At 46.0% G+C, this 12,669-nt stretch overlaps 1 protein-coding gene across 8 annotated transcripts in view; it reads right to left on the minus strand.

Annotated features, from left to right (window-relative positions):
• Window positions 1-12,669, minus strand: part of LOC129820036 (receptor-type tyrosine-protein phosphatase U-like) — a 299,258-nt gene that overhangs the window by 78,196 nt on the left and 208,393 nt on the right. For all 8 annotated transcript variants that reach the window (XM_055876850.1, XM_055876845.1, XM_055876847.1 and 5 more), the window contains exons 8-11: window positions 12,426-12,540; window positions 9,402-9,722; window positions 7,528-7,637; window positions 3,620-3,821 (exon numbers count right to left, since the gene is read on the minus strand). In XM_055876850.1, coding sequence (XP_055732825.1) covers window positions 3,620-3,821; window positions 7,528-7,637; window positions 9,402-9,722; window positions 12,426-12,540 — 748 coding nt within the window. The remainder of the gene's footprint in view (window positions 1-3,619; window positions 3,822-7,527; window positions 7,638-9,401; window positions 9,723-12,425; window positions 12,541-12,669) is intronic.

Raw genomic sequence — 12,669 nt, forward strand, 5'->3', positions numbered from 1 at the left:
TCCCAGACAAGTTAAACACCTTCTTCGCCAGCTTTGAGGGTAACGCAGAGCCACTGAGGACTGTGAGCTCCCGTTCTCCATGGCCAACGTGATTAAGACATTTAAGCGTGTTAACCCTCCCAAGGCTGTCGGCCCAGACGGCGTCACTACACGCGTCCTCGGAGAGTGTGCAGACCAGCTGGCAGGAGTGTTTACGGACATATTCAATCTCTCCCTATCTCAGTCTGCTGTCCCCAATTGCTTCAAGATGTCCACAATTGTTCCTGTAGGCTAGTTAGGATCACACAGTGCATTCTGAAACTATTCAGACCCTTGCTATGAGAATCGAGCTCAGGTGCATCCTGTTTCCATAGATCATCCTTGAGATGTTTCTACAACTTGACTGGAATCCACCTGTGGTATATTCAATTGATTGGACATTATTTGGAAAAGCACACACCTGTCTATACGACATCCCACAGTTGACAGTGAAAGGCAGAGCAAAAACCAAGCCATGAGGTTGAAGGAATTGTCTGTAGAGCTCAGAGACAGGATTGTGTCGAGGCAAAGATCTGGGGAAGGATACCAAAACATTTCTGCAGCATTGAAGGTCCCCAAGAATACAGTGGCCTCAATCATTCTTAAATGGAAGAAGTTTAGAACCAGAGACTCTTCCTAGAACTGGCCACCCAGCCAGAGTCATGGTGGAGAAGGGCCTTGTTCAGGGAGGGGACCAAGAACCCGATGGTCACTCTGACAGAGCTCCAGAGTTCCTCTGTGGAGATGGCAGAACCTTCCAGAAAGACAACCGTCTCTGCAGCACTCCACCACTCAGGCCTTTATGGTAGAGTGGCATGACGGAAGCCACTCCTCAGTAAAAGGCACATGACAACCTGCTTGGAGTTTGCCAAAAGGCACCGAAAGACACTCAGACCATGAGAAACAAGATTATCTGGTCTGATGAAACCAATAATTAACTTTTTGGCCTAATGCCAAGCGTCTTGTCTGGAGGAAACCTGGCACCTTCCCTACGGTGAAGCATGGTGGTGGCAACATCATGTTGTTGGGATGTTTTTCAGAGGCAGGGACTGAGAGACTAGTCAGGGTTGAGGGAAAGATAAACGGAGCAAAGTACAGAGAGTTCCCGATGAAAACCTGCTCCAGACCACTCAGAACCTCAGACTGGGGTGAAGGTTCACCTTCCAACAGGACAACAACCCTAAGCACACAGCCAAGACAATGCAGGAGTGGATTTGTGACGAGTCTCTGAAAGTCCTTAAGTTGCCCAACTTGAACCCGACCGCACATCTCTGTAGAGAACTGAAAAAATCTGTGCAGCAACGCTCCCCATCCAACCTCACAGAACTTGAGAGAATCTGCAGAGAAGAATGAGAGAAACTCCCCAAATACAGGTGTGCCAAGCTTGCAGCGTCATACCCAAGACCAAAGGAGCTTCAAGAAAGTAAATGGTCTGAATACTTACAGTATGTAAATGTGATATTCTTTGTATTTTTTATTTACACATTTGCAAACATTTCTAAAAACCTGTTTTTCCTTTTTCATTATGGGGTATTGTGTGTAGATTGATGAGGAAAAAAATAGATTTAATACATTTTAGAATGAAGCTGTAACGTAACAAAATTTGGAACAAGTTAAGGGGTTTGAATACTTTCCAAATGCACTGTATCACCTCCACCTTACCTGACACCCTAGACGCACTTCAATTTGAATACCGCTCCAATAGATTCACAGGCTCCCTGTTCACTGATGACTGCTTAGTCACGCACACCTCCAACTCAATCATCAGGTCTGCAGATGACAGAACAGTAATAGGCTGATTACCAACAATGATGAAACAGCCTCCAGGGAGGAGGTGAGGGCCCTGGTGGAATGGTGCTCGGAAAATAAATTCCCCTTTAACGTCAACAAAACAAAGGAGCTGATCATGAACTTCAGGAGACAGCAGAGGGAGCACGCCCCCATCCACATTGACGGGACTGCAGTGGAGAAGGTGAAAAGTACACATCACTGACAATCTGAAATGGCCCAACCACACAGATGTGTGGTGAAGAAGGTGCAATAGCAACTCTTCAACCTCAGGAGGCCCCTAAAACCCTCAAAAACTTTTAAAGATGCACCATTGAGAGCATCCTGTCAGGCTGTATCACCGCCTGGTACCGCAACTGCTCCGCCCGCAATTGTAGGGCTCTCCAGAGGGTGGTGGTGCGGTCTGCCCAGCACATCACCGGGGACACACTTTCTGACCTGCAGGACACCTACAGCACCCGATGTCACAGGAAGGCCAGAAAGATCATCAAGGACATGAACCACCCTAGCGACGACCTGTTCACCCCGCTATCATCCAGAAGGTGAGGTAAGTACAGGTGATCAAAGCTGGGACAGAGAGACTGAAAAACAGCTTCTATCTCAAAGCCATCAGACTTTTAAATAGCCATCAGTAGCCGGCCCCCAACCAGTACCATAACCTGAACTTGGTCACTGTCACTAGCCGGCTACCACCCGGTCACTCATAGGTACTAAGGCCCTATGTACATACTGTAGACATGGAGTCACTGGTCACTTTAATAATGGAACACTGGTCACATACTGTTTTACTCATTTCATCTGTATATACTGTATTCTACTGTATTCCAGTCAATGCCACTCCAACATTTCTCACCCTAAAATGTATATATCTCCTAATTCCATTATTTTACTTTTAGATGGTGTGTATTGTTGTGAATGGTTAGATACTACTGCACAGTTAGAGCTAGGAACTCATGCATTTTGCTACACCGGCAATAACATCTGCTAAATATGAGTATGAAACCAATAAAAACTGATTTAAAACATCACAAAAATAAGTATGGGATACTTTACAAGCTTGGTGTGTGGGAGAAGGGAACTTATTTTCTTTGAACAAGACCCAGGAATCATATCATGTATGCTATCCTGATGCAGTGAAAAAGTATGAAAAATAATCAACAAATTAAGTAAGCTTAATGCAACATCTTTGTGTGGACCTAGCACATTTTTCCATCCACAGAATCTGAGCACCAGTCAGTCATATCTCTCAGGCCAGAACAAGGAACAAGTGATCAAGTCAAACCCACAGCAACGCTTCTAGTCTACCCCCCAGTCCTAGCCCCCAGTCCCAGCCCCCAGTCCCAGCCCCCAGTCCTAGCCCCCAGTCCCAGCCCCCAGTCCCAGCCCCCAGTCCCAGCCCCCAGTCCCAGTCCCAGTCCCAGCCCCAGCCCCAGCCCCCAGTCCCAGCCCCCAGTCCCAGCCCCCAGTCCCAGCCCCCAGTCCTAGCCCCCAGTCCCAGCCCCCAGTCCCAGCCCCCAGTCCCAGCCCCCAGTCCCAGCCCCCAGTCCCAGCCCCCAGTCCCAGCCCCCAGTCCCAGCCCCCAGTCCCAGCCTCCAGTCCCAGCCCCCAGTCCCAGCCCCCAGTCCTAGCCCCCAGTCCCAGTCCTAGCCCCAGCCTCAACCCCTAGCCTCAGCCCCCAGTCCCAGCCCCCAGTCCCAGCCCCCAGTCCCAGCCCCAGCCTCAACCCCTAGCCTCAGCCCCCAGCCTCCGCCGTCAGCCCACAACCTCAGCCCTAACCCCAGAGGCGGTCAGCGCACATGCCACACACCCTCACCGGAGATGTTGGTGGTGATCTCAGTGAGGGCGGTCTGCCCGAAGCCCTTGGCGGTGCGAGCTCTAACAGACACCAGGTAGGTGGTGCCGGGGTGTAGGCCAGAGAACATGTGGTATGTCTCGTTCCTCAGCTTGGAGACAGTACGGCGAGGGCCCGGTACGTTGATACCTGGGTCGGATGACTCGATGCCCTGGTAACTGATCTGGAGACCGTGAACAAAACACAGACAAATATGATCACAATGTGGTGTGGTAAGACTGTTGTTGCTGTAAACAGATTTAGGAACAGGGAAAAAAACACAAACCATAGAATTACAATGAGTAGTTCCTGCTTACAAACTGTGAACATAAATTAATCACGGCGAGATTTGATTCTGCTTCCTGAGATCATACAATAGGTGTTGTTGTTAGTGTTATTGTTGTTGGATGAGAGAGATGTTTTGCTGTGGGTTGTTTCAATGTTGGGAGTCAAGCAGCGATATATCTACAAATAAGCAGGTGTTACTGTGCCTCTGACTGTGTCTGTGCCTGCCTGCATTGCACCCCCACCCACAGTGACTCCACCACGCAGCCCAAAATGAGATAATTTCTGTCACTCCTGAAGGAAGAACTCAGAACGTCTCCTCTGTCACTACACAGACAACCAACAGACACCCCAATTATTTCTGCTGTTGTTATTTTCTGCTTCACTCTCTCCTTTTCTTTCTCAGAGATCCTGTTTGCAGTGCCTCTCTCTTCTCCCTCTTCTATCATTCCTCTCACCTCTCTTATCTTTATTCTTTCCCTCTCTCTCCCTCCCCCTCTCTCCTCTATCCTCTCCCCAGGCAGCTTTGACACATCCCAGTTTCTCATTCTCCTCTCTCCTGATTCAACCGTCTATTCTCACTCCTCCATACCGCCCCTCTTTCACTCTCTGCCTAAATTCATCTTCTTACTTCTCTTCATCTTCTCCTATAGCTTCTTTCCTTTTCCTTTCTCCATATCTTCAGTCTCTTTTCCATTTCACCTTTAATATCTATTCCAACAGCTTCTTCCTTCCCTTTCCCTCATTCTATCTATCAGGATTTCTCCATCTCACAATTTACATGTCTCTTCCTTTTCATCACACTCTCTTTCTGTCAGAGCAGACTCGTCAGGCCCAGACCTGTCTCTGTCTGGACATCTTTCATTCATTCAGCAGTGTCACCGCAGCCTGCCTGACTGACGGATAAAACGACAGGCACTCGCCAGACTGCCATGCAGACCTATTCCATCCCTAGCTTATTCTAGGCTTTTGAAGAGTAGTTACATTTCTCCAGCTAAATATTGGCAGAAAAGCTAAATATGCCTGTGGCTTGATTAGTGTTAATAGCTAAAGTCTTTCTGTTCACTTAATGTACAGAAATCTCTGTATGCTCTAAGAGTTGGCTACAGAGGTCTGTGGCAGGCAATCAGAGACATATATACAAGCCAGTGGATGCTCCTCAGAGGAGGAAGGGGATGACCATCCTCCTCAGTGAATTTCATACTATAGTAAATATAATCACATATCACCAAATAATTGATTAAAACACACTGTTTTGCAATGAATGTCTACAGTAGCCTGAACAGCACTCTGTAGGGTAGCACTATTGTGTAGCCGGAGGACAGCTACCTTCCGTCCTCCTCTTGGTACACTGACTTCAATACAAAACCTATGAGGCTCTTGGTTCTCATCCCCTTCCATTGACTTACACAGTAATTATGACAACTTCTGGAGGACATCCCCAAACCGATTAGAGCTCTTGCAGCATGAACTGACATGTTTTCCACCCAGTCAAAGGATCAGAGAATTAATCTAGTACTGAAAGCATAAGCTATAGCTAGATAGCACTGCAGTGCATAAAATGTGGTGAGTAGTTGCCTCAAAGAAAGAGAAAGACAATAGTTGAACAGTTTTCAAAAAATATTTGTTTTTAAATGAAGGAGAAGCAAGAGAGAGAGAGAGTCTTTTTTTTTTTTTTTACTTTCAGTTTCACTTACTTAGCTAGCAAATGCAGCTGGCTAGTTTAGTTACTCAAACACCCGGCTTAAACAGATGGGTATTAGATAGCTGGCTATGACTAACCCACACAACACTGGAACTCTTCCAACCTAAGGTAAGCTTTTAGTTTTATTAATTTAATGCCACCGAGGACTGCCCGTGTAACACTGTTACACTGTAACATAACTGCATGATTGTAGTGGGTCTACTAACGCATTAGTTCTATTAGCTATGTTGACTAGGACGTTACTTTAGCTAATATGGGGACAAAGATGTAGGCTGTGTGTAGCGGTTATGACATGGTTTGGCTTAGAAAGGTTTTTTCGCCTGGTCACATACAGCTGATGTTTTGTTCATTGAAGTCTACAAACGAAGGGAAAGGGTGAGAGGGAATACAACGTGACTGCTATTAAAGTGAACTGTGTTTATTAGTGAACAGGGGTGTATGCATTAAGCCGATTCTGATGAAAATCGTGTATTCAACGGAAGCAAACAAAATAGGGATAAAAATACCTGAATTTATCCAATAGAAACTCTTGTTTGCAACTGTTGGACTAATGATTACACCCTAGATAAGCTAGATGCACGCAAGAGTGTGCAAGGTGGTGTTGAAAGTGTCCCTGTCTGTCCATGTGTCACTGTCTGTCATCTCAAATATTTCTCTCCACCTGTGTGGACCTAAGTTGTAAACCTTCATTCATGGGCTAGGTTGTAGCAACCTCATGATAGGTATAGGGAAAATTTGAGTATCATGTAGTAGCCTAAACCTATCGCTGTTATATTGAACAGGATGAATGGAATATGAATGACAGTCATCCAACATGCTGTAATAGAAATAAGGCCATAAATGGCACTGACCGCCACTGATACATATACATAAATAATTTGCCCCATGTGAAAGCATCTTTTAGGCAAGTAAGTAATTATACTGCTTGTCTCTATATAATTGCAGGGCTGCAGTCAGAGGCTCAGAGGCTCTACTAGCCTCATTAGCATAGGAGCATATACAGAGACCTGCACTGTGGCGAGGGAGAGAGAGAGAAAGATAGAGAGACAGAGAGAGAGATAGAGAGACAGAGAGAGATAGAGAGAGAGAGACAGAGAGAGAAAGAGAAAGAGACAGAGACAGAGACAGAGACAGAGACAGGGAGAGAGACAGAGAGAGAGAGAGCGAGAGAAGCCTCCTCTCCCTGCTCTCTTACTGTCTCTCTCTCTTCCTGTGCTCTCTTTGTTATTTGAAGCGTCCTGACATCAAGGGGTCTCTTCTCGACATTGTCTGCTGGCGCTACACACCACCCAGGCAGAGGAGCTGTGGGTGTATGCAGAGAAGAGTTCCCAGCAGGATATTTCTAGTACCCTTCATTTGAGAGGAAGAGAGGATACATTCCCTATTAATGACCATGGCACATGACTGTACTGCACGGGAAGGCAACTGGATTCAGTCGCGAGCCAATTTTTGTTGAAGTGGAGGGTTTATGGTCCAGGACCATAATTTGTACACTGCAAATTGAGCACAACTAAGCCCAAAAAGAGATTGAATTTGAAAATAACAATAATTTTATGCATTGAGACACAATCATGTCTCTTTTTTTATTTGTGGGAGTAATTGAGTAACAGATTTCCGAAATTAAACACATTGTTTGCTGAACACCTTGTGATTAGTATTTTTTTACCCAAAACTACCCCCCCACCCCCCCACACACACACAAAAATACAACAACAACACAACAACACACTCTTCTGTGTCAAGCTGATGGAAATTAGAGACAGGTAGAGATAAATCTCAATAAAATAAGCACAAATTATGAATTGAGAAAAAAAGAGAAAGATAGAGATTAAGATTGATCTCGAGATAGATCTGTGATCGCAAAAAAGGCAGACGGGAAAGTTGAGGGCATGTTCCATACCTCATACTGTGTGATGACCCCATTGGGCTCCACAGGCTCCTCCCACTTCAGAAAAATCATATCGTCCAATGGGGTGAAGGTCAGTGACTCTGGGGCGACGCCACCAGGAACTGGAAGAGAAAACACAACAACATTCTGAGAGAACCCTCTGGTGATTGAATAGGGGGTCCTATAGGAAGGACGTGACTAATTATATCCGGTTTCCAGCCCTAAAGACAGGCAAACTGATTTCAGGACCAGAAGATTTGATGAGTGTGTGCCTGGGTGCAAGTGTGCATGTGTGTTTACGTGTACATCTGTGTCTGATTGAAAGACGCTGCTGCTACAGTTCATGCAAGTTTCGTCAACTAACAGACTGTCTGATAGTCTCTCTGGCTCTGAGACTGTGTCTCAGGCAGATAGAGTCTGGAGCACTGCCTTGTGGCTGACAGTTAAACCTGCTGTATCCTTTCTCTCTCTCCACAACAGCCCTGTGAGGAGCAGAGGACAACAGCCGCAGTGTAATGGCAGGGCAAACAAGAAATCCAAATGGGTCTGAGACAGGGACTCTTGTTTTGACATTGGGAATACAACCAGTCAATGGATCGAATAGGGGCCTGAAAAATCAGGGCATTTGGTGTTATTTACAAGGCAGTGCATATGTTGAAGACACGGTTGATTTGTTCAGCGACAGAGTTGGGAAAGTTCAACAAGCCCTAGAGATGACAAATGGCTTGTGGTTGTCTGGGACCCATGAATCTGTGCATGCGTATGTGTGTATTTGTGAGTGCGAAAAACGACACAGAGGTAATTGTATTAGGTCTCCCTGTAGTCTTTTTGATGATTTTTCTTCTTGCCCAAAGAGAGCTCTGGGAAGGTGAGATAATTGCGTTTCTCTCTCTGCTTGCTTACTTCAAGTGCAGCTGTTCAACTGACTATGAAATGCATTACATTATAAGCAGGAGCACATGGGAGGACCTTGCAATTTGAAGATTTCAAAATGCAACCAATTTCATACAATGTATTGTAATCTTACTCTCTTATTTTATTTTACCCGGCAAGTTGACTGACACATTTTCATTTACAGCAACGACCTGGGGAATAGTTACAAGGGAGAGGAGATGAATGAGCCAATTGGAAGCTGGGGATGATTAGGTGGCTATGAGGACCAGAATTTAGCAGCCAGGACACCGGGGTTAACACCACTACTCTTACGATATGGGATCTTCAGTGACCATAGAGAGTCAGGACACCCATTTAACATCCCATCCAAAAGACAGCACCCTACACAGAGTAATGTCTGCCCTGAGGTATTGATAAAAATAGTTTTTTAGATCAGAGGAAAGTGTGCCTCCTACTGGCATCTAGTCTCCCATCCAGGGATCAACTAGGACCAACCTTCAGAGATAAGCCAGCAGTGGGATGCACCGTGGTATGCTGCTGACTCTTGCATTGCCTCTCTCTCTCTTTCCATCCTCTCTAATAGGTCAAGAACTGCTGTGAGCCATATTTTATTGCATAGTACATTTGCTCTGACCTCCAACTTAAATCCATCTCGGTGAAATGTATATAATCCGCTGTTGTACACAGGAACATGTTAATAGAAAGATAAGCAAAATCATCTCACCATTTTGCTGGTGGCCATGATTCGAACTGATACATTTTTCATCTGATTCCATTTAAAAGGCTGATCTTTCATTTAGTTATGCTGATCCTGCAAGTCAATATTTGCGTTTTTGGGTCCAACACTCTCTGGATTTCATATGAACTACAATGCATGCTGGGTAATAGAGTCCACTCACTGTTTTTCTCAGTCTGGAAGGTGACCTCTCTGCTCTCTTTCTTGCCCTAGACTTCAACTTTATAATGCATGTTGGGTAATAGAGTCCACTTACTGTCCTCCTCGGTTTGAAAGGTGACCTCTCTGCCTTCTTTCTTGCCTTCTGGATTTTCCAGCGCCAGCCTGACGTGGACGGAGCGGAACGGGGGCAGGTCCCTCAGGGTGAAGTGTGATTGGTTCCTCTCTACGGAGAGACACTCCCTCACTGTGGCATTGTTCCCTGCACTGCCTCCTGCAGGTGTGGAGTAACGGTAGCAGAGAGAGACGGAGTAGGTGTGGCAGCGCGTCAGGTTGTAGCCCAGAGGTTCCCACTGTAAGACTAGTTGACGAGGCTGGATCTCTATGGCTGTGAGGCCTCGCAAAGCACGCATGGGCTCTGATAGGGGGAGGGGAGAGGGAGATGGAGGAGAGAGGGGTGGGTGGAAGAGGAGAGAGAGAGAGATACAGACAGGCAGACAAAGAGAGAGAGAGAGAAAGAAAGAGACATAGAAAGACAGTGTGAGATGGAGTGATGAAGAAAAATAGAAAGATATGGAGAAAGAGACAGACGGTTAGTTCCGATGTTTACATTCCAAACTCACCACAGGAAGCTGTTTATTTATTTTTTTAAAGCACCCTGGAGAGAGAGAGAAGAAGGGAGGAGGAGGGAGCGATGTACAACAATAACACATTTTTTATATAATTTCACTCATATCTTCATTCTTACAGAGTACAGACTGCTCAGCTCCAGGACCAAAGAGAGTGCCCTATGAGCTGAGATGATGTGATATAGAACTAGCTAATTACTGATGGCATGTGTGAGACTGGGGTGACGAATCCTCGTGTCCCTGCCACGATAATGTCCAACAGGATCATATCATGCCTGCCAGACCGCAGCCACAGAGGCTGCTAAGATAGGGTTGTGTCTGGCAACTTATTCCCTCTAATAGTGCACTACTTCCTCATGGGCCCTGGTCAAAAGTAGTGCACTATATGACATTTGGGATGCACCCTCTGCAGACTAGAACCCCATTAGGAAAGATGCTATATGAAAGCATGGCTCATCATTATATTAATCACTCTACCACCCACCCAGGCTGCCCTCCCTGTCTCTGTCTGTCTGTCCAGCAGCATGCCACCCTGCAGCCCAAACCAACCCCACAGCAGCCAACAGACGTCCAGGCCCACAGACTCACGTTGATGACACTAATCAAAGGGACAAGCCAGGGGCGGGAGAGAGAGGAGGGTGGACGGAGGGGCGGATGGGGTGGAGGGTTATGTCAGACTAGCTGTCAGCCCACTCTGGGCTCTGCTGGCTCCAGCTCATCTCCTCCTCTTGTCTTAAACCATGGTGTCAGTGAGCTAAAAGAGAGGACACCTTCTCACCAGGGGTCAACTGTTGCTATGAACACAATCAGCCTGGCTGTCCTCCGACCTACAGGTCACATGCTGTTACAGACACAATCACAGCCTCAGGAGAGAGAGAAAGGAGGGATGGGGGAGAGGTCTGTTAGTGCCAGTTGGACCAATCATTGAGTCACTGTCATGGGTTAAGAGAGGTTAAAGCCTCTGATGTTTATAGGAAGAAGCTGGGTAATACACATCTATGCCTCAGAGGGGAGAGATGGAGGGAGGGAACGGTCTAGTCGCGTCATGTCAGAAAATAAATTAGCCCATGTTTTCAGTTTGCTCAATGTGCCTCCCCAAAAGACCATGACCATAGAATGATAATAGAAGTTGGGCAGAGATTTAGTACTCTTCTTTGTTCTGCTGCAATGAGTGAAGTAAGCTGATGACATGTCGCAGCATTGCTCTGGTTAAAAAGGTAAGTAAAAGAAAAGACGTATTTTGAATATCCGGATATCCGACCAAATTCATAATACTATTCAAATAGTGAAATTATTTCAAACCTCTATCCCTATACTACATCAGTTAAAACTGGAGAGGGATTCATGAAAAGCCTTCTCTCCGGGGACGTAGCTGTATAAAAAAAGAATATAAAATAGCACCAGATAAATGTGTTTTATAGGCAAGGGCTGCTGCTGCTTCTAGCCCAAAACTTTCTGAGCTGGACAGGAAGAGGGGATATGAGACAGATTGATCTACAGCCTGAGTGTCAAACATACGGTCCGCGGGCCGGATCCAGCCCACGCGGGGTTCCAATCCAACCCACAGATGGGGAAACAAACTAAATGTACTTTAAATTGACTAAAACCAACTGTGTTGAAATCAAAATTGACCTATATTTATAGTTTCTCCACTGTCCTGCTCACTAAAAATCACTAGACAGTCAGGGAGTATCGCAAATTCCAAATACAATGGATAGAGGACAAATTTGGGCACTATTTTACGGCAAGGAAATATAACCAATATTCATTGCGCGCTCTGGAACTTGTTGAAGTCCGAACACGGCTCCCGGGGCAAAATTAGTTAGACTTGACACCCCTGATCTAGAGTGTGTAGTGTCACAAGGGCTCTCTCTGCTCTCTCCCCTGAGATTGAGACTCAGATCTGGGCATGGGGAGCAGACAGGAGGTGGGCGGCTGGAGCCTTGTGACAGGAAGGATCAGAGACTATGATAGATGACACGACGTCATGTGGGTCTACTTGACACATCTACAGGGAGCTGTTTCATAAAGATGAGCACTGAGCGCTGGGGAGGGTAAGTACAGATAAGTGTGTGTGTGTGTGTGTGTGTGTGTATGGTGTGTTCGTGAGGGGGAGTGTAGTGGCTGTGAGAAGGTTGCAGGATCTTCACTCTACTATATAATTAAATCAACACACATCATTTAGGTGTACCTATCCATGCATACACACCGGCTTCTAAAGAGGTACCTACGTATATATCAGCCACTGAGCACTATAATCCACACACACACATCCTCTCAACCGGTGGACAGCAGGCCATTAGAGTATATGTTTAAATGTTGTTGTCCTGGTGTTATGGAGGATGTTATTATATGTGATCTCTCAGTGCCGTTCCTGAAGCGATAAACAAAGTTGAAGGAAGGGAATAGATAAGGGTAGACTAGAGTAGAACAGAATAGAACAGAACAGAAGCTAGGTTTGGGTTGAGACCCGTTCAGCCCCCCTAACTCACCTGCACACTTGGTCCTGCTGACCAGGGGGGGTCCAGGCGCCCCTGTGCCTCCCTCCCCTGGTCGGGTCAGTAAAACACTAATACGGTACTCTGTGTCCGGCTCCAGATGCCACACCTTACAATAGAACAGAGTAAAAAAATGTTTTTTTATATTTAGCAAAGACATGAATATCATTTAGCAAATGTTTATTCAACATTCATTTTTTTTTTTTACTGTAACGGCAAAGTAATTCAGAGTTCTTTA

The sequence above is a fragment of the Salvelinus fontinalis genome, chromosome 22 (genome assembly GCF_029448725.1).
Source record: "Salvelinus fontinalis isolate EN_2023a chromosome 22, ASM2944872v1, whole genome shotgun sequence".
Lineage (NCBI taxonomy): Eukaryota > Metazoa > Chordata > Actinopteri > Salmoniformes > Salmonidae > Salvelinus > Salvelinus fontinalis.